The 22981-nt window shown below is 38.4% G+C and overlaps 1 protein-coding gene across 4 annotated transcripts in view; it reads left to right on the top strand.

Annotated features, from left to right (window-relative positions):
* Window positions 1–22657, top strand: part of ABCC9 (ATP binding cassette subfamily C member 9) — a 107372-nt gene extending 84715 nt beyond the window's left edge. For 3 of the 4 annotated variants that reach the window (XM_031443999.2, XM_010988822.3, XM_031443996.2), the window contains 9 exons: window positions 4538–4639; window positions 5321–5441; window positions 6672–6802; window positions 7548–7626; window positions 9481–9589; window positions 10957–11060; window positions 13419–13552; window positions 15392–15454; window positions 19948–22657. In XM_031443999.2, coding sequence (XP_031299859.2) covers window positions 4538–4639; window positions 5321–5441; window positions 6672–6802; window positions 7548–7626; window positions 9481–9589; window positions 10957–11060; window positions 13419–13552; window positions 15392–15454; window positions 19948–20085 — 981 coding nt within the window. In that variant the 3' untranslated portion in view covers window positions 20086–22657. Of the gene's footprint in view, window positions 1–4537; window positions 4640–5320; window positions 5442–6671; window positions 6803–7547; window positions 7627–9480; window positions 9590–10956; window positions 11061–13418; window positions 13553–15391; window positions 15455–16244; window positions 16421–19947 lie in introns of all 4 variants that reach the window. The other variant, XM_010988821.3, reaches the window with a different exon arrangement.
* The last annotated feature ends 324 nt before the right edge of the window (window positions 22658–22981 follow it).

The following is a 22981-nucleotide window of genomic DNA, read 5'->3' as shown; positions in this document are numbered from 1 at the left end:
CGTTTGCCGACTGGTCTGCGTGATCTGCAATATGAATAAGCTCCCTGGGTGGAAATGATGAGTTGACTATAATCTTTTAAAAATAATTATCTATCAGTTTTTGAAGAGGAAAAGGTTTATCCGTGCTTAATGCAAGAACTTCACCTCCACTGATTAAGCATACTTACCATAGGCAGGTTTCCTCTCAAAACTCAGCAGAGCAGAGAGGGCAGATGGTAATGGAAATTTGATAACATTGAAATGAAGGAGCCCAAGTTACAATCTGAGTTGTTGATGGACAGATATAGGTGGATAGGGACCCCTGCCCACCCCCCTCCACCTCCGTGAGCTATAGTTGCCATCATTTCTCACCGTTGTTTACAGAGATCTCAACCGGTATAACAGTCATTGCATTGAAATTATTCATCAACATGATGCAATTATATTTCACAAATTTTGGATAGATACATTTCTTCCAGGTAGCTGTGGGGACTGGGCAGGGGCAGGGCAGATTTTTCTTCTGAATTACCTGTAAATAACATAAAGGCAGGTAAAGTGTTTAGGATTTATAACAAAACCAAAATACTATTCCTAGATTTTACCCAGACCATAAATCCTTGTTTTAAGCTTCTGTTTGTTTGTTTAAATCTGTTTTCTCCAAGGAAAAGAAATCATAGCTGAATAACAGAATTCATGATAAAGTAGCTTAATCAAAGAATGCCCTAAAATTATAGGGGAGAAATGTCAGTCATTACCTTTGTATTTTGATTTACCTGAAGTTGAATATCAAGTATGTTTCTTAGGGGCAAGTGTGTTTTCTTTGGACTTGAGGTGAGTGGCTGACTTGACTCCTGTTTCTATGCCTTAGCACTTCCTACTGTCAGGTTAATGGACAAATGTTTAACAGGCATCTTCAAGCAAACCACAAGTTCCTCTCTCAAAGCCAGAAGACAAGATGTTAGAGGCTTCAGACTGCCAAGAAAGGGAAGGTCAGGAAAGATGAGAGAGGACCAGCAGCCAAATTCAGAATGGGTTCGTTTAGCTCGACTCATACCCGCTACCTTGCCTACTCCTCAACCCTTGAAAAGGCAGCTGGACCTACTTGAATAGAAAAGAATTCTAGTTCCACCTGTAGAAACCTAAAATGACTAATATTTGAAAAAGGAAGGGCAGAATCTGCTATTCATTCTGTTACCTTATAATGCATTTGTCTTGTCTTTATTTTCTGTGTTGTATAATCTTTCCATGGTTTGCTCTCTCATCTCATGATTGGAACTCTCCCTTAAACACCAGTGCAAAAAGTTAAAGAATCCTTTGCTTCTCTTTCTGGTCAGTAAAGGTAAATTTTGGTCAGAAACTTGTTGGTTTTTGCAACGTTCCAGGCATATCTGCTGACAGAAGTCAAGGTCCAGAGTCCTTAGTGTGTGATTTGTCTCTTTCGTCTATTGTATTTATGTATCAATGAGTCTATGTGTGTATGCACACACACACGTGTGCACACACACACACACACCCTTAGTCTGCTAGAGAACCCCAGAGATCCAGCCTAAAACCAGTCAGATTTGTTCTCCTTGTTCTTGGAGTACACTACTTTTTCATTAGAACCAGAATATTAGAATATTTATTTGAATATAAGTGTTAACCGTCCAAGGACATATGCCACAGTAGGAACATTGAATAAACAAAGTTAATAACTCCAATTAGGAAATTACCTTTCTCCCAATTGTACACACGTAAGTGTGACCCCATCACTACTGAGCTTCTGTGGACATGTCCACATCCCTGGAGACACAATTTCAGTTTGAAATAAATGGACCTTATGTCAGAAATATGAACATAGAGATACAGGATCTTGGAGACTGGGGTGTGAACTGCTCTCCAAACCCCAGAGCTGGACACATTCTGCCTTGTGAGTCATTTACAAAGAGTAAGTAATGAGAACTTCTATTCAGCACAGTGACTCTGCATTGATCTTGTCTATAGTATTTACAACTCCCTCCATCCCCTGTTTTTTGATATATTACTCAGTCAGTTAACAAAAATATCAGCTTATTGCAAATATTCTTGGAGCTCCTATAGCCGAAACACAACTAAACGATACCAGGATAGGGTACAGGGATTGGGCATAATTCGGAAGAGGCCAGCAAGATTTCCTGATGCAGATTTGGGAATTCCACCAACTCTAATTCATGGACTCCTGACCCAGATGGAGAGAAAGAGGGGAAAACTTATCTTAGTTTTCTGAGGCTATTTTTCTCTTCATTCTCAATTTTAGCTTTCCAGAGCAAGGCCACTGAATTCTGTGAACAGATAATCTCAAGGAGAAGGAGGGAAAGGAAGGCAGAGTGAAAACACCTTTTGTTGAATTCGGGAAGATCCCTAAGCCCCACCCGATTTTTATTTATTATCTATTTGTTAAAAAATTATATGGCTCTCTTTTTTTGTTGTTGTTGTTATTGTTTGATTTTTGGATTTGGGAGGATTTTTGTTTGTTTGTTTTTGTTTTTCTGTTTTTTGCCTGGTCGTGTTAGGCAAGAGTTAAGACAATTACAAGTCATTCCCTTTCTCTGGCTCAACACTGTTCCCTGTGGAAGGTGGAGCCCCGCCCACCATGTTCATTTCGTACTCATTTTGAATTAGGAAAAAAAAATAAATAAATAAAGGTCACTATACACTCAAATCCAAAAAGGACAAGAATCCAAAAGAATAAAATAATTTGGTTGGTGGGAAAGGAGCCAGACTGTGACCACCCAGGTTGCCTGGGCCGTGGAGGGGGCGGGGTGCTTCCCATCTGGGCACCGAGTGAGGGAGGCCGCAGTCGTCTGCGGTGTGTCACTGCAGCCTAACCTTTGAATGCTGCTTACGCTCTTCTGTTCCCCACAGCGTTTTCTCTTCATCCCTCTGCACTAAACAGTTCCAGTTCTTTGGCGTCGGTGTTCCCATGTGAGAAAATTGTGTAACTCTATCTAAAGGGTGTCTCTCCAAGGCTTTGTCTTGCTGTGTGGTGAAAGGATAAAAGAAAAATCACATGGAGAAGCCAAAAAAAAAAAAAAAAGAAAGAAAGAAAGACTTGAGAATCAACAGGCTAAAGGGAAAATAGTCTTCAAGATAAGCCCGCCTGAGAGTCTATGTTATGAAACAGCACAGAGCTTTTTTGTGTGTCCCTAACTCCGTGATAGGCAGGTGTGCACTGATCTTGTAATCTGACGGCCCGGACACCCAGGGGAACCATAGCTGTGGGCGTCTGAGGGCTACGTGAAGGAAAGAGATGGGGTTGCGATTAACCATGTACACGTCGGTTTTATAAATTACACTTTTCACTGTCATCCCACGTATGGGTAGATGTCATTGAATTGCTAGAAAGCTGACAAGAGGCTTCTTTTTTGACATAGGAATCAAAGGCTTCCCTTCTAGAGGGGCATGTTGAATTCACAAATTCGATGGAAGGTATCATTCATTGCTAGACTGATAAAATGTACTATCGTTGGCCCCTCTTTGAGAATGGGTAATTCACATATGTCGTAGTTTCTATTTCCTATGGATAAGAGCCTCTCCTTCCATCATATCACTTTGACTGAAGGTGTTTTTTCATTGAATGGATTGAGTGGGATGTGGAAGGCCTTAGAAGTAGAAAATATGCTGCTAGTGGTCCCTAAGTATTTACTCTCCTGTGTGTGAGTTGTTCAGACCATCTGCTTCTCCTTAACTTACTGCCTTTAAGGAAAGGAAAGAAGGTGTAATTGTAGAATCACTTTGTAGTTTATTCAGCTCATTAAGTTTGAATGGTAAAGGAAGTGGAGAATGGGGAGCTAACATAAGCTCTTATGTACCTGTCAATCTCACGCATCTATATTCTTGTATTGTTTGAAGGAAAGTGATTGGAATTTAGTGATTTTGCAATGAGATTTCTTCATAGACACTGTTCACAAAGGAGCTTCCTCTCATACACAGATTGAGGTAAAATTCTAGTCAAATGCCTCCAAAAATCTCCAGTTCCTTAGGAAAAAGCCTTGTTGAGCAGTGAGAGTAATCCAGGAGTGAGCTGAAAAGCATCTCATTGATATAACTAAAAGATGACACGAATAGCACTTTTTAAACAGTTACATATACTTTTAAAAGAATCTATGAATGAACGAATGGTTGGATGGATGAATGAATGAGGCTCTTCTTTCCAGTGAGGTCAGCTGGGAGGAAGTGGAGAATAGAAATTAATAAAAACATGCCTTGCTTCAAGCCCTTAATGTATATGTTGCCCACAGAGATTTCTCAGATGCCAGCTGGCATATTTCTTTACATCAAGCTGGGAGTACCTTGCGGGACGTATGCCCTGGTACTAACTTACTTTCTGAGACTTATTGCACAAACTCTTAATGGGTCTTTTTAGAAAAGATAATATGGAAATAACAATTTTATAACATAACTTTAACTTGCATTTGAAACTTAAAAGGACACACGGTGAACAACGTCTGTTCTCTAGTGATCATCTGAATTGACTGAGATCTTTGATTTAAGAACCCGAGAAAAATCTTTCAACATTTTTTTTTTGCTCCCTTTTTAGGATTATCTGGGAGCCTGCATTGTCCTCACTGCATCTATTGCGTCCATTAGTGGATCTTCCAATTCTGGACTGGTGGGCTTGGGTCTTCTGTACGCACTTACGGTAGGTATAGATGAAAATCTCTCTCTTCTTGTGCAGTGTTGGAAATACTTTCCATAGTTATTATCAACTCTTAATCATGGATGTTAGAGTAGAAATTAGAAATTCATAACAAGATGACCGCCTGAAAATAATAGTAGATTTGCGTTCCAACCCAGCATTTTAGAACAGCATGGATTCATTTCTGATATTGTGAACCAATTTTCAGAAACTCCTCAAACCTGATGGTCAAGGCTGTTTGGGATTCTTGTCCTGACTTGTTCACAACCCATTTAGGGGCACTAACTTTAATGTGACTGTAAGTGAGGTAGGTGGAAACAGAGGTACCTACAACTGTCCACTGTGCAGGCAAACCAGAAGAGTTCACAGAACAGCAACACTTGAGGACCCATGAAGAAGAGCGGGGGGATACCTTCTTTGTCAGCTTTATCCCACGATGTCCTCTCTAGCCTCTGATATCCTGTAGCACTTATGAGTTGTACCTCCACGAACTGTCCAAGTCATCCTACCTCTTAATATCCAGTGTTTACAAGAATTGCTACTTCAGGGGGAGGGAAATAGCTCTGTGGTAGAGTGCATGCTTAGCATGCACGGGGTCCTGGGTTCAATCCCCAGTACCTCCATTTGAAAAAAAAAATGATTACTTCATTTTATATGTGTTAAATTTTTTGTCACCTGACACAGATAACCAACTACTTGAATTGGGTTGTGAGGAACTTGGCTGACCTGGAGGTCCAGATGGGGGCAGTGAAGAAAGTGAACAGTTTCTTGACTATGGAATCTGAGAACTATGAAGGCACTATGGGTATGGTTCTGAATGTTATTTTGTTTCCCTTAAATAGTAATTTGAAAAGTATCAGTTGTGTGTCAGGCATGTTGTCATTTTTGCTTTGGTTTTCCACTTCAGTGTCCATAGAATTCCCCCTCATCTTGACTTTGCTTGATAATGGACACCTGAACCTGAAAAGATGTGGTTATTTATGCCTGAAAAGTCTTGTATACAACCAGGATCCAAATATATATTACTGAGTAGTATTTAAAGAGGATTATAAAAAACATTTGGGCCTTTTATTACATTAATTACCAACCTAAACTATGAACTAGTGTATTTTCTTTCTCAACATCTTATTAACTTAGATGCCAGTAAACTTGGATCTTATACTGAGAATTCTTAGCCTTGCTAGAATAAAGCTGGCCAGAAATGCAATACTGAGGGCAGAATCATCTTCCTTAAATGCAAATCTCATGCTTAAAATGTGTTTTTTTGCCAAAAATCCTTCAATAGTTCTCCATGTCTTCAGGGACAAAATCCAGATAACGTAGCTCAATCCACTAGACCCTTCATTAGTCAACCCTCACCCACCTACCCAATCTCATCTCTCATTAGCCATGTATACATCTTTTACTCTGGCCATACCAACATGCTATGCTTTCTTTTGATCTTTGCTCTTCTCTCTAGATACATATTTGAAACAGATCTCCTAACTCTTAAGATTTACCTTAAGCACCATCTCCTCTTGAAACCCTCCTGGAACTCTTGGGTTACCATCATCTCTGCTCCCAGAGCACCTTGCGTTGGCCTCCATCGCTTGATTCTCCATGCAGTCCTGAAGGAGCTCACCCACTTGTATGTTCCTCCCAGGACCCAGTGAGCACCTGGAAGCATAGTTTCCATCTCCATAGTCCTGACATCTTACACAACACCCCTCACATTTTAAGCACTCTAATATTTGATGACCATCTGACTGAACAAATAAAACCATTCACGGATGAACTATCATAAATAGAGTTGAGTGATGGAATGTTGGGAGATAGGATGCCAGTTAATGCTCTAAACACAAACACAAAAAATCTATTTTAAAAGTTCTTAATCAAGAGGCTTTTACACTGAATGTAATTTTAATTAAAAAAATAGAATTTGGTTCAATATTACTTTAAATTTAGAAAAAAATTGTGTGTGTGGTGTGTGTATAAGTATGTGTTTCTGTCTCTCTCTGTCTCTGTCTCTCTTCCGTACTCCATTCCCACCCCATAGATCCTTCTCAAGTTCCAGAACATTGGCCTCAGGAAGGGGAGATCAAGATTCATGATCTGTGTGTCAGATATGAAAATAATCTGAAGCCTGTTCTTAAACACGTCAAGGCCTACATCAAACCTGGGCAAAAGGTATGGAATTCACTGCCTTTTGATTTATTTTATACAAAACCTCTGATGGAGCTGGTCCATCACCACCAGAGCTCTTTAGACATCCCAGCCAAACATATTCTCCGCGGGTCCCATAATATCCCCAACACTTTACAGGTCAGATTATCTGCGTAAAAGAGAAAATGGAGAGAGAGGATGCAGATAAAATATGTGTTCTCTAAGTTGTATCGCCATTCCTTCATCTCCCATAAAGATTGGAAAAGTGAATAATAGGCATGTTTTTCAAAATTTCTGGCTTTTGGCTCATGGCCATTCCAGATATCCCCTGGAGAACCTTTACATTTGTGCTAGCTCTAGTCCCAAAATGATTTATTTTAGTTATTGTGAAAAAGAGCAAGTGTGCAGAAAATGAACTCATTTTACTTTTTGTTGTAAAATCATCACTTCTAAGATAAAATGGAATACTCATTTATTAGTATCCAACAATATAGTAAAATGCAAAAATGAAGCCACAGGGGGAAGACAACACAACCACACAGAAACAGAAAGAGTTAGAGTGGAATCATTGAAGATCTGATGAAGACCTCATGATTTTCCCCTAGTGATGAGAGCTCATGAGGGAGAAGTGGGAGGAGAAAGATGATGTTAATGTGACTATTTAAACAGAGTTGTAGTTTCACCATGGTGTCTTATCTAAGTTAAAAATAGTTTTGTGTATTTTCTATCTTTTGTCTGAGTCCTCTCTGAGTGATGGTTGCTTTTTCAGGTGGGCATATGTGGTCGCACTGGCAGTGGGAAGTCATCTTTATCTCTGGCTTTCTTCAGAATGGTTGATATATTTGATGGTGAGTTACTAACTAAATTTTTTCATTGGCCATGTGTGCTTTTCCTTTAAAAAAAAATGCAACTTCAATTTACGTAATCCTGCAGAAGTAAAAAGCAAACACTTATAAGGACTTTGTGTCTTGCAACCCATGGTTTAAGGCAGGTATCCCAGATAAACATTCTAGGAGTGGAGACAAAAACATAGAATTGGGGGGAAACAATTATTAGCCCTAACTCAGCTCTGGAAATTATTGTTAAAGAATTCTATTAAATTGGTAAAATGAAAACAAGGTCACCCATTTTGAAAAGCAGTAGATGGCGGTGGCATTCAAGAGGAAGGAAGAAAGAAAAAGACTGTCTCGCCTCCTGCAAACTAAAAATACATCTCTTTCCAACGACGGGAAAAAAAAAATGCAAGGAGATAAGGAGTCTGCATTTTAATTTTGGTGCATGACTCTTAATAACATGGTTTAATGCTGTTGAGCGTTTTGTGAGGAGGCCACCTTCGCCATAAAGTGTCAAGCACAGGTTGACAATATACAAGAATATTTATTCATCCACAGACTTGTGAGTAACATATATAGAAGTAATTTCATCTTTGCTTTAGAAAAAATATGTCACATTATTTAGTCTACCAAGTGGGCTATAAATAGACCAGCACCTAAGCCGTCTTGAACGGAAGGGGGTTCGTCAGCTCCAGACGTGCTTACTGTCATTATCTGTGATGATTATGACAGTGGCGACAGGGCTTCACGTTGTTGTTGTGCGTGACAGTTCATATTATTTAATAGAATCTACACAACAGCTCTGTGAGATAAAGAGGTCAGTTAATGGGCAACGGAGTTGAACTGTGGTCATTGCAGGCTCTTTGGGGTTTAGGTTCAGGGACAGGGGCGGTACCTGCGTCTGGATTAGCAGCTCACTCTTTCCACGGTTGCTGGTAACACACAGACACTTGAAGGAGTTTCAGTGGGATCTGAGCTAGTTACATCATCCAAAGACAATTGATTGAAAGTTTTTATTAAGAAACTGTGGCTATGATGGAAAGTACTAGATTAACATGATGCTCATGAATCCAGAAGCATCATTCTGAGCCCCATGAGGGCTACTGACGACTCACTCTTTTTTTAATAACATTAGGCAATTGAGATTTTAATAGACAATATATTGTTCTTGGAAGAAAGTTTAAGCAAATCACTTTGCCTGCTCTTAAATCTAAATCCAGTTGGAAAAAGGACTATCGTCATCACTCTTTTCCTGGCAGGCTCATCTCATAGGGCAATATTGTCTTTGCACAAAGCAATATGATCAAGTAAATCAGTCGAGGTAAAGAAAGGACATCAAGGTTGCACAAGTCTATGCACAGTGTGGAGAAATCCACTAAAATGTGATATCTATGTCACAGAGTTTACGTTCTTACTTGTCCTGCACTGTACTGTTCAAGCAATAAAGGAGTGAATAAGACAGACAAAAGTTTCCATTTGCAAGGACCTAACATTCTAGTTGGAAGAGAAAGACAGTAAAAAAGATCAATACATGTTTATAGAAGATCCTGTGAAGGAAAATAAAGCAGAGAACAGGATAAAGGAATATTGGAAGGAAGAAGACTATCGAGGGGAAATAGAAGTACTTTTGGTTTGTATGAGCCACATTAACTGAATAAAAAGTGGAAGTAAATTTACTCCTCTGGGAGTAAAGATCATCAAAATGTATATTTTTCTTAGACATGTACATTAATGTTTTTAATACTTAAATGGAAAGCTTCATCTTCTGAACTTCAACCCTGAACTAGGAAAGTACTTCCAGTTTATATACAAATCTTATGGTTCTTGTCATTGTACCACATGCCCATCATTTCTGTTTTTCTTTAACAGGAAAGATTGTCATTGATGGGATAGACATTTCGAAACTGCCACTGCACACACTACGTTCTAGACTTTCAATCATCCTGCAGGATCCAATCCTGTTCAGTGGTTCTATTCGGTAGGTGATGTATTCAACAGAAACTCATGTGCCTCAGGATTAACCCTTTGGCTCATAGGAGGGTTTTGCTCAGAACTGCTTTTAAGGTAGGTGTGAAAGGACATTACCAAGATGAGATCAAATCTTCTGTCTGACAGCGTGCATTGGGGAACCTAGAGTGGCTTAATTAAGCTGCAGAAGCCCATCCTTTGTGCCTCCAGGAGCTCATCTCTTCTGTTTGATTCTAGAATTTTCTGTTTGATTCTACACATTTCCCCTCTGTACTTGGGGGCAGTGATTCTTGGCAGACATTTCTGAGATACCCACCCTTCAGATATCCTGCCGATCTCTTGTGTGTCTGGCTTCAGCTCAGCAGACAATTGAGTTTGGTCAATACCTTGATTCCCTTCCATCCCTCACAACTCTTCTTTCAGCCAGAATTGCTTTGGAGAAGACGCTACAGTCCTCTGCACATCTGGTTTGTAGTTTCTCATGGAAAAAAGAATGGAGGTATCTACTCTCTGCTAGGTGCTTTTTATATACTGTCTCACCACATCCTCAGAGCACCCTCTAGTGCACAGCTCACTGTCCCCATTTTACAGATGAGGGTTTTGAACCTCAGAGAAGCTGCAGCAGCACCCCCCCCCCAAGTTTGTACACTTAGTAAGTGGTAGAACTGCCGTTCCAAATAAAGTTTGTCCAACTCCGAAGCCCCCCATGACGTCATCTACCAGATCATGCCTCTCATTGCATCCCCCCTCTGTTCTCTCTTGCTCCCCTCCTTCACCCACTTCATTGCAAAGGAGTATTTCCCACCTTTTACTAAATATTCCTTGTCTCAAACAGAAAATGTATGTAAGATTGCTCAATATTCAACTGTAAAATTATTTTCATTAAACGTTCTGGATGTATCAAGTTATCTAGCAATATCACAGTAAATCTGCTTTTCTGAACACACTTACGATGCATACTGTTATTGTGGTTGGTGCAGCACAGGTCGTCTGAAATAGCATTACATGTTTCCATTTAGATTTATGTGTTTAACACCAGTTCTGTAGGAATCATTTGCTAGACACTATTCAGGTTACATTAAACATAATATGAAAGTGGATGAACCCAATGTAATGAGTTTTACCAGGTCTTATCATGCATTTAAACGTACAACTTACATAAAAAACCATTGTTCATAGTAGTAAGGTTGTTCCTTCACTCATCAAGCATGCGTCGGACACCTGCTCCATCCTAAGGACTGTGGTAGACGCTGGGGATACAACAGCAGCCGAAACAAATACGATTTCCATTTTAAAGGAAAAACAGCAATAAGCAAACATAGATAAAAATGCATTTTTAAATTTATTGACTAATGAATCGATTTTTTTTCCCTACAGATTTAATTTAGATCCAGAATGCAAATGCACAGATGACCGACTCTGGGAGGCTCTAGAAATTGCGCAGTTGAAGAATATGGTCAAATCCCTACCAGGAGGTCTAGGTATATTTCTAAATAATGTATTTACTTTTTAGATATACAATGAATTCTACATGTCTCTACCTACATTTCATGCTAGAATCATAATTCTAGTGTTAAGTATCCTGATCTTTAAAATAATCTCCAAGGGGTGGGGAGTATAGCTCAGTGGTAGAGCACATGCTTAGCACGCACAAGATCATGGGTTCAATCCCCAATACCTCCATTAACAAAAAATAAATTAAAAGAAAAAAAAATTTCCTAAAGGTTATTAGGACACTTCATAATCTGGTGCTTTTGCATGGGATGCAAGAAGATGAACCTTATAACCTTCTGTTCTATGTGAGCACGCCAAAATATTCCAATTGGTACATCTATTTCTTTAGGCTTTCCACCATTGATGGGTACAGATCACTTGAATTAGACCGTTTCCTTATGGTCATTCTGCTCATGCGGTTTACATGATCACTTACCCTCAGTAAACAGACAGGAGGACTGGCGAGGCTGTTAGGTTCCAGGAGTCCCGGGTGCTATTTAGAAGCAAGCTCGTTCTCCACGGTGGCAGCCACTTTCTTTGCCACCAGGAGGGCATATTCCTTTTACTTATGTAACACAACTTTTGGAAGACATTATTTTCTGTTCTCTAGCTGCAGTATCAGTTTTGGAACTTGTGAAAGGAATGAAACAGGTTCTCTAATGATCACTGATACAAATTCAGTCCCAGAGGCAGTATAATTTCTAGCAAATAACTGATGACAAGACAAAAGAATTACATGAATAGTAAGAGATCAACATGATTAATGGAACAACAGAGAGTTCACGATATAGTTTTTAATTCATAAAAATGAACATTGGTAGTTTTGGACTTCTGTTTGCTTAAAATCTGAACTCATCATTTAGGAATGATATTGGAAAGATAATAGCTGGTTAGTATTCTAATTTTAATATGTAATATGTAGTTGCCAAATTGATTGTTTTGTTTGGCATCTAGTTTCCTTTAAAAATTAACCCACAAAATGAGATCATGTTTATTTGTTGGTTTGTTTGGGGAAGGGGACCTACTCAAAAACAATACCTTTTATGATTATAATTAAGTCCCAAGGAAAAGGCATCCCACAGACTGAAATGGAGACAGCATGCCTTTGAAGATAGGTTTATTGATCTTGCCAGCGTCAGGCTGTGGGAGTAATTCCTGAGGTCTAGATGAACTTTCCCATAGTAAGTTTTGATGTCTCCTCTGAACCCAGCAAAGGTACTTGAAAAACTGAAAAGTCTACCTGAGACAATGCTTATAGACCTTTTTACCCCTTGGTATTTAGAGACTTTTCCTTCCCCCCATTCATAGTTGGAAAGACAGGCAATTACATCTTCACAGTCCTCAATCACTAACATGAGAACTGCCTGTACCTGTTTGGAATCATGCACATAGTATCTGGGGGTTACGGTACAGTGTGAGCAACAGGGGATTGTATTTACACTTGTAGCTGAAAATTGTTTATGCTCCTTCTCTTAATAAAGATGACATCAATTGCTTGATAAAGATCTGGTTTAAGCCACCTCTGGTGGAGAACATTCTTCACCCCCAGCTTCCTTCTTATTTATTATATACATTAAAATTTGGAGGCTAAGTGCATAACCCCCAAGCAAGAGAAATTATAAGAATTTGATGCAGTGAGACTATAATCAACAGAAAATTTCCCTCAGAACCCTACTTAAAGGGGTGTGACTCCTAATAAAATAGGTTATCTTGGAAATTATAAATTTATTCTTATTTGGGAAACAGAAGTTAAGCTAAACTCTCAATAGTAATTTATGAAATGCAGGTGAAAACCAAAAAGAGGGAACTGTAATGAGGACACTTTATCCACGCAACAGTGTTCCATTCAGCTACTATCACAGATGCCGTGAGACGTGCTGGGGATACAGTGATGAAAACAAACACAGTCCTCACCCACTGGGAGCTTATAGTCCAGTGGGGTAGTGTCAAGGAAACAGAACAGGTGTTGGAGTTGAGACTATTCCATTTCTTATCAAGCTCTACTACAAATAAGCTCTGCGATGTTGGGTAAGCCACTTCATCTCTTTGGGCCTTGGATAATTCTATTAAATAATCTTCTTAGAGAATTGTAATAAATAGATAATCTCCAAGATCTCCCAGCCTTTAAAACATGTTGGTAATCTCTATCCAATGATAAGGAGGCAATTTGCCATCCGTTGTCATCTCCAGGTTCCTCTTGGCTTTGCCAGTATGAAATCCTTGCGCCAGTACAAAGTGAGGTCCAGCATGCTCTTACAGGGCACCATGTGGTTTTCAGCCGTTTGCCCAAGGACAATGCTAGTAGGGTTGCTTGAGTGAAGTCCTTGCGTCCTGCTCTGATTTAGATGCCGTTGTGACGGAAGGTGGGGAGAATTTCAGCGTTGGACAGAGACAGCTGTTCTGCCTCGCCAGGGCCTTTGTCCGCAAGAGCAGCATTCTCATCATGGACGAGGCGACAGCATCCATCGACATGGCCACAGTGAGTGCATCGTCCAAGCCTGTTTAAATTGATGAGTTGAGGAAAGGCACACGAAAATTCCAATTTCTTTTTTCCTGTTTGGGTTCTGAAGCCTCAGTACTGTAATTCTGAGTGTCTTCTCATTCACCTCCTTGATCCACAGCACATTGAGAATGTCAGTAAAGTCGACTTGACTCTTGTTTAAAGGGAGTTTCTATTGTCAATAAACATAAAATAAATTTGCCATCACTTTTTTTAATTGAAGTATATTCAGTTTACAATGTTGTGCTAATTTCTGGTGTACAGTATAATGCGTCAGTCATACATATACTTACATATATTTGCTTTCATATTATTTTTCATTATAGGTTATTACAAGATATTGAATATAGTTCCCTGTGCTATACAATATAAACTTATTGTTGATCTATTTTATATATAGTAGTTAGTATCTCGAAATCTCAAACTCCCAATGCCATCATTTTTAAATCCTCAAAACAGTAAAATCCCAGGGCTCAGTTGATGAGAGTACTTTCCTGTATTCAAGTATTCAAATGTTGTGTCATGGAAGTTCTAAAACAAAGTATGCAAATCTCTACTTAATCGAATCTATTGATAATCAAAACCAATCATCTTCTAATGCAATTTGAAGAGGGATCCACTAGAATTAATAAGGACCATCTCAATGTATTCACGGTAACAAGGCAGAAACTTTGCCTTTTGAAAGAAATCATTTAAAAGCATCAAATACGTTTAAGGAGGATTTGTCTGGAAGATTGTGATTGAGTGGGGAAAATGTCACATTAAGCCACAAACTATATAAGCTAGCAATTAATGTTGTTCTTATAAAAGTTATCTTGATATTACAAGTTTGGCATCAGAAAGGACAAAAATAAAAACCTTGTTTTTTTCCTTGCTTTACACTTTAGATTGAGTAAAACTACCCAAAAAGATAAAATAGTTTCAAGATTATTAAGAGCCAATTATATAGAGATGTTAGTTTGACAAACATTTCTTTGTATTAAGTAAGACTAATCAGTTAAAGTCTCTATACAAAATTGTATAACCTTCTCAAAGTTAATTTAATTTAAAGCAATCAAATAGTTTCTAATCAAACAATGTCACTAAGTAAACATAGCTACATCAAAATTAGTATTAATTGCTAAGGTCTTACGATATTGGAGGTTATTTATAAGGATAACAGCCTCAGTAGAGATGAGAGACAGAAAGATAAAAAGCATTAATTAATTGGTAATAAACCAAATTATTGGAAGAAATAACTCCTTCATATTAAGACCTAGGTAATCAAGCTTTGTTTCCCCACCTCTATGAGAGAGATGGAATCTTTACCCAAAACATTTTTTAAAATAAAATGATAAAAATGGTTTCCAGTGGGAATAAAAATAGTTCTTGCCAGAAATGTCCTTTTAGGGGTCAACATCCAAATTTTTGGCATGTATTAATTTTCTTCTTTTCTGACCCAAAATTTAACACTATTTTAGGGTTTCATTAGTTTTGAATACATCCCTTTTTGTGACATAATTCTAATGAGCATTTCCACGCCCATTTGGTTTCATATTCCTCCTTCAGTTTCCTGGCAATAAGTCTATCAGTCATGCCCGGTTGATCACCGAGTTTTATTTGCATTTTGAAGACACTGTAATGTGTACAGAACCCAGCCTGAGCTTGCTGGTGGGCACTGAGCCCTGTTTTACCTTCTGCAGGAGACTTAGCAGTGAACGTTCTCAGAAGAGACTGGGCGTGCTGGAGCATTATTCTTGGGGACAAAATATTATGGCAAGAGAAAGTAGTCCAAAAAAAATTCAGACTCTATTTCTTTTCTTTTTCTTTTTTTGGCAGGAAAACATTTTGCAGAAAGTGGTAATGACAGCTTTTGCTGACCGCACCGTTGTTACAATAGCTGTAAGTATGGGAGACACTTAACTTACTCCTCTTTGGGTTTTGTTCCAAGATTCAATATTCTTTATTTCTGAGCAATTAAAATATACTTGTATCAAATCCTGTATTCCTCTGCTAATAAGTCTGTCTGTGCAAAAAAGGAAAAAAGAACAGCTATGTTTCAAAAGCCTTTACCTTGTTTTTTTCCAAACGGTCTATTTCCTCCTGTAAGTTACAATGATAGAACATCCCAAATCTCAGGATTCCAGCAAGTCATGGCCAGGGCTTTGTCACCAGATACAGATGGTAGTTAGTATAGGATCATTCTTTTCTCAATAATCTAATTGATGAGCAGTGTCAGAAGCAAAATTCATAAGTTTGACTGCCTATTCTGCTACTATTTACACGTAATTTCTCTGTTCCTATTGACTTAACTGCTTGCACAAAGAAGGCAATGAGATCCCAGCAGAGACAAATACTTTCTCTGATTTTATTCATTTTTAAATTTTTTATTAACATATAATTAAGTCACAAGGTGTCGATTTCCGGTGTACAGCATAATGTCCCCGACATACATATACTTTCTCCGATTTTAAACAGCACCAGTCAAATTGAAGAATTGCTTAACGTTTTGTCATGCATGTTACAGCTTACTTCAAAGGGGCCATGGTTTCCTCTCTTCTCCTGCAGCTGGATGGGTTCTTACTCACGCTTAGACTTAATGTTTAACAAAACTATTTTTTAAATGAATCACTTGGACCTTTTCCCTCTTGCTGACTCTCTTCTCTTCTTTCCATTTCTCTTTTCTCTCCAGCACCGTGTCTCTTCTATTTTGGACGCAGGCCTGGTCTTAGTCTTATCTGAGGGTATTTTAGTGGAGTGTGACACTGCTCCAAACTTGCTTGCTCTCAGGAACGGCCTCTTTTCCACTTTGGTGATGACCAACAAGTAGACCATCATGAGCTCCCCTGCCGAGTACCCCCTTCTCCGGTAGTTATCTTAGCGACGTCCCCCCAGGAAGGCAAGGTTAATGCAGAGATTAAAAGGGAGGGATGTGGTGAGGGAACTAACTCCAGGGTATTACTGTACAAATCAACTCAACCAGATGCTTCAGTGATGCTCAGTACAAGTGAGGCACATAACTGTGTACTCAAACGTATACATGTGCCAGAGAGAGTATGAAAACCCGGGAGCCAGATTTACCTCTAGCCTAAGGACCAATTTCACTATTCCTTGGGGGATGTTCTGTAAGTGTCCTTAAAGCACTGTACATGTTCCTGACCTATCCTGAAGAATGCATTGTGTCATTTAGTAATTACTCAAGTTTAACCATTGACTCATGGGAGTTATGCAAGGAGTGCGTGCTCATGCTTCTGTTTTTGTGAATGGTGTGTGGAAGAATGGGTATCCTTGGAAGGGCAATTTTTTCACAGTGGCTGGAAATGACTCCCCATCTGGGCTCACCTTCTGTAAACTGGGCCTAAGTAAAGAAAAACCCACTTTCTCTTACTTTCCTGGTGAACTCAGTGATTCCTTCTGCCCTGGAGTCACCTGATTAACCCATTTACACTAAAGTGTGAATGACTTAATGAGTGAGAGAAGTAGCTACTTGAAAAAAATGATTCTATAATATTTTCAAAAAATTTCTCACTGAGAGATAAGGAGATATTTGGGGGGAGAAAGATCTTCCTGTTGCCTCCAAAAGGGCAGATTAAAATGGGGGAAAACAGACCTTTGCCTACTCAAAAGACTAGTCTTCTCTGCTCTGCATGGAGCATGATATTGTTGGATGGTCCCACTTAGTCAACACCTGGAAGATTGCTTGAGCATAATTTGTATTTTTTCACCAAAAAATTATGTTCTCTTACCCGACTTCTGTTCTCCTACATTCACTGAATACTTTTCTGTCTATTTGTCTATCTTTCACCTGTTCCTCATTTCGAGACCACTGGTGTGGAGCTGGCCACCAGGATACTTCGAGTTCTCTCCCCTGGACACCCGGAAAGCTTTGGGGCAGGACAGATTACTGTGAGGCTCACACCAGGCTCGTAGGAGGGAGAGCTGCACCGACTTGTGGTGGACTCCCTTGTACAACGATCCCCAGTGTTATTAAGAGTCACTATTTTTCCTTCCCTGATAAAAGTTGTTCTGTTACTTCTGCCAAGTGCCACTGAAAATTGTGGAACAACTTAAAAAGATAACTTTCTCTGGCTTCTAAAAAGAAGCCCTCATTTCCCCAAAAAGTACATAGCATTTATTTTTGAAAGTGATCTATTCTTCACCCTGGATGTGGTTAATTTCTCTGGAAATATTTTGAAAATGTCATCAACGTTCCGACGACTGACACCACACTTCGTCAAGTAAAAAATATTTTGGAGTAATGGAATAAACACTGGGTATATTGAGTTCTATAGGCCAGGTTTTTCAATATTTTGGAAAAATGAACATTTTAGAATAGCAGAGAAATGTTTATAATATTCCATTTATGGATTTGGAAGTCAAATTTTTTTTAATATTTATGATATGGTTATTGAAGAATTAATTGTTTGAAGGAAAACGCACAGCAGATATTAAACAGCTCATTAAGTTTATTTTCTTCTAAATGTATAGGTATGCATTTGGCTCTAGTTCTTTCTCAAAGATAAACAAACATTATCCTTAATTACCAGTATTTAGTGAATGATGGAGATTTGTCTCAAGATGTTCAAAATGGTGCATGTTCTAAGCTGGCATCTTTATCACACTCATACATGTTGTTTCCCCCATAGTTGTGAGTACCAACTATGACTGCTTGCTTTTCTGAAAGCATGAACATTGTAACTACTCCAATACACGGCCTTGGGCAAATGTTAAGCCTTTGCTTCTGGGGATGGCTTCAGGTTGGACTTTGGGTTGCTTAGGTTGGACTTTGGGTTGTTAGGAGAAGACAATTTGGAAGACTGTGTAGCAGCTAAACAGATGTTTTTCCTAGGTTTGGCAGTCCCACTAGCATGCCAGTGTTTCGACTTGCTTGATCCAGGTCCTATGGTGGCCCTGAGCCACATGTGGCTATTGAGCACTTGAAATATGGCTCATCCTAATTGAGAGGTGTTGTAAGTGTGAAATCCATACTGGATTGCAAAGACTTAGTACTGACAGAAGAAAATAAAAAAATCTCACTTATAATTTTTATATTGGTTACATGTTGGAATAACATTTGGGGTATATTGGGTTAAAAGACATTATTAAAATGGATTCTACTTGTTTATTTGTGCCTGTCAACTGTGGCTCCCAAGAAATTTAAATTCCACATGCCTCACATTATATTTCTATTGGGAGCACTGGTCTTAGCAAGAGTAGTGAAAAAGCCCACTGCAAAGATTTATTTCCTTGTAAATTCTAAAAGTCAAAAAGTACAGTGGCTGACATTTATTATTTGCTTGTGTGTATCAGACAAGGTGCTGAATATTTTTTAACTTGGTTTATCTCATGGATCTTCACCAAGGCAGGTCCTATTACTACCATCACTTTACAGATGTGGAAGTTGAGGCATACAAAAGCTAAGTTTGTTGCTCAAGATGGCACAACTAACAGGGGGTGAAACCAAAACAAGAGTCCACTTTAACTTCAAGGCCTGTGTTCTTAACCATAATGCTAATATTGACAGGTGAACGATTCTCTAAAATACCAGATACTCTCTGCAAAACAGTCTGATGGCAGAGTGGAAATATCTCACACTTTGAAGTTAAGAAGCCTGGTTTTGATGCTGGTTCTGCTCCTTATTATCAAAGTGATCTGATTTATCTTTACCTCTATGAGCCCCAAGGGTGTCCCCTATAAAGTGGAGAGAGATAGCACCCACAGCTGAGGAACATTCTGATGATTAACACGTGTGTGTGTGGAGTACTTAATGTACAGTGTATGTTCAGTAAGTGATAGCTTTTATTATGATGAAGTCCTAACACCAAAGCATCTCTCCAAAGGGTACCATGTGGGGAGAGAGAGAATGAATGAGTGGCAGGGATGCCTAAAGACAAAAAGACAGCATGCCTAACACCCTGGATAATTCCTTCTAACACTGCATGCCAGAATGGACCTCTCCACGTTGTCTTCCCAGAACTGAACCACCTTCTGGAGTTCCCCAAATTGTGTGTTGGCCCAGGGAATTAGTTGACTCTACACAAGAGATAATTTTAGTCTAGACTAAACTATAACCTAACTGGTTCACGATGGCTCTGCTTATTTAATTTATTTGACAGACATCTGTTAGCCTGTTTATACTACCATGAAAATGACGAAATTCCTATATTAGCTACACTCAGTTTGATACAACCTATATAAAACACTGGCCGGGGTTTCAAAGTATGTAAATAAATCGTACTTTAAATAAGAAAGAAAAAGAGGGTCTGTGCCCCTTGCATCTCCTGGCTCCCCAAGATAAAAAAATGTCCTTGAATAATCGCTGAAATATGCATTTTCCATTGCTTTGGCTCGTGCCTGAAATTTGTAACGAATACTTGTGTTCTCTTCACTCACAGCATCGGGTTCACACTATCCTGACGGCGGACCTAGTTATTGTGATGAAGCGAGGAAATATTTTAGAATATGACACTCCAGAAAGCCTCTTGGCCCAGGAAGATGGAGTATTTGCTTCTTTCGTTCGCGCAGACATGTGAAGGGATGTCTTCAAACCATACGTGTATTTAGCACAACACCGTCATAATCTACTTTAATGGATCATGAGCTCAACCTTTGGAAAGTGGCATCTTAAACTTCGACACATTTTTGTAAAGTTTACTTGTTCTGTTGTGGGACTTTATAACGAGTAACGATAACACTTTATCAGCTAATATTGTGTTTTCTGTGTTGACATCTCTTCTTCCTGGTTTTTTTGTTTTGTTTTCCAAGCTATTATTGCTTCATACGCTCATTACTGATGTTTTTCTGGTGATTAAGCCATATTACCTTTAAAAATAACAGGTTGTATTAAAACATGTAAGCTCCTGTATGTGGTAAATCAACAGCTATATTTAAGTCTGAAATAGCTCTCAGGCGTGGAAGTTACAGTGAGGATTCAGTATTATTACACTCTTCTTTGTAAGAATAAAATTTTCTTTGTGTTGGTGTCTCCAGATGTTGGAAGAAATTAAAAAGAGGACAGGTTTTCTAATCAGTTAGAAAATGAACCCCTAAAATTCATGATCTACTATCTGAGACTTTTTTCTGTACTCATTACCATTAGTAACACAGATGTTTCTTTATTGGTTTCTTTTTTTCCATCTAAATTGTTTCCAGTCACCAACAGGTTGTCATATTTTTAATAACTCTGTAAAGCCAAAACCTTAACTAGAAAGATCATAAAAAGAGTTTGAAAAATTTGAAAAATGACACCAAAGTTTCCATTGTTCCCTGTCTAGTAGGAGCAGGGGTCTTAAGATACCAGGTATAATGTGCCTTTTCCAGACTGAAGTTCAGAAAGTAATTAGGTTTAGTCCTTCAGTGGCAGGACAGCTTCAGCTTTCCATGGTTTAATCATTAGATGTGGTTATGATCCTCAAGCCCTGAAATTCCACATTTTTTCAAGATTCAGGAACATAGGCAAGTGGCCTTATTTTCACAAAATACACGTATACATACATACATGAATATACATATGTAGGTATGTATATATTAAAAACATGTTTATTTCTAGGAGGAAGAGGGTATCTTTTAGACATTTATTTCCATTGGTGTCATACATGTATACATTTGCTCCTGCTCTCATTTTAATGTACATGTAAAAGGTGTATCAAAATTTTATTCTAATTTTAATGTGCATGTTAAGAGTACGTCAGAATTTATGGGATATTAGTGTTATGCTTTGCTTGAATATAAATAAAGTCAAAAAATACTCAAAAGTCATGCTAGCAGCCAAAGCTTTCTACTGCAATTCTATGCCCATCTGGTAAATATCATTGATTTTCATGTGAGGATTCATGTGCTTGTAAGATTTTTGAAGAATTACGGTTGATGGAAAATGACAATATACAGTCCCTTCCTGTAGTTCTTGTCTTCAGTTTATTGTATTGTATATTCATACTTGGAAAATCTGTAATGTTTGTGTATCCAGAACTTAGGACTGGGCTGGCACCTGAATATAGAGTCCTGACATTTACCTAAAATAAGTTTCACAAAGATGGACAAAAGTGTTCCTCGTTATTTAGCTTGAATTGTCACCTTTTGTAGTATATATATAAACTGCACTGGGAAAAAATTCCTCATATTGTTTCCTGAAAGCAAAACAGAACAAAATCAGTAACTATTGATTTGATCTTGAAAATATTTCCTAAACAATCCACCCATCTCCTGGAAGTATTTCTGCTATGCAAATGCTTTGTAAGGCTAAATTTACACGATGCTTAGTCCCAAATTATTCCTCACTCTTACAGAGAAATGGGGATTTACCCTTAGAAATAATCCCTCACAATATTTGTAAAGTATACTGCTAACGTAATGTCAGCAGAAGCATATCTAACTCTGCTAAACAGGAAATCACACCACTTTTACACCTAAATGGTTACTGGTTCCCATATAACCTGTAGTCACTGAAGTTGAGTGTTTAATTATTTACAAAACTAAACTGAGTCAAATTTCAAGGATGATTTTTTAAATTGTTTAATCACTTGTGTTATACACATGATCTTTGAATCTAGACATGACTCATCTTGAAATATGTTTTTACTAAATAGATGCATATTTATAGAAGACCAGCCTTTCCCAAATCAAATTTCATATTCACAAATTTACATCTAAATTCACCAAATCAGTTTTACCAATTGTAACTCCTTAATATTCGTTAAAAGCAGTAAGTACATTAAGCTTTATGTGAAAATAGCAAGGTTACTGATAATGTTGAGAGAGAAATAATACTCCTCTTAAAGGATTGTGCATCCTCTACTTTCATGCTCTTCCTCATGATCAATTTAAAAGTCAACTTCACTCTGGATTAGATACCAGAAGGCCCCTCTGAGTAACTGATACTTGATGTCCGGGACCACGTCCTGTTTGTCTCTGTGCCCTTGGCTTATAACACAAGTGCCTGGACCACAGCAGGCCCCCATAAGTGTAGTTGATTGATCCATTGATCAATTTCACCACTAGCCACGTGCCTGTAACTCTTCGTTTTCTGTGTTATGTTTATCCTACTGTAAAAATACATTGCTTTGGTGTTGTATAATAAATTACTCTTTTTGTTTGCTCGATTAAAAAGGGTGATCATTCTTCCACTTATAATACCATTCATTGGATATCAATCAGGACTGATCAATAGATGTGAATTAACACCAGTTGACAAGGCAATATCTGATCATCCTTTGACAATTTTGTTTCACACCTGCCACAGCCATGCACTTCATTAGTTTTATATAGAGGGTCTAGGGAAGTTTCCATCAAGTGGAAAAGTTATATCATTAAATTTTATTACATCTCTAGTAGCTGGATGTCTGGACTTTTTCCGAAGGTTTATTGATCAGTTCTTATGGTTGTCTTCCAATATATCTCTTGTCACTTATTTGGTGCTACATTCTTTGGAGC

This window comes from Camelus dromedarius, chromosome 25 (genome assembly GCF_036321535.1).
Source record: "Camelus dromedarius isolate mCamDro1 chromosome 25, mCamDro1.pat, whole genome shotgun sequence".
NCBI lineage: Eukaryota > Metazoa > Chordata > Mammalia > Artiodactyla > Camelidae > Camelus > Camelus dromedarius.
This window is presented reverse-complemented; position numbering and strand designations above follow the sequence as displayed.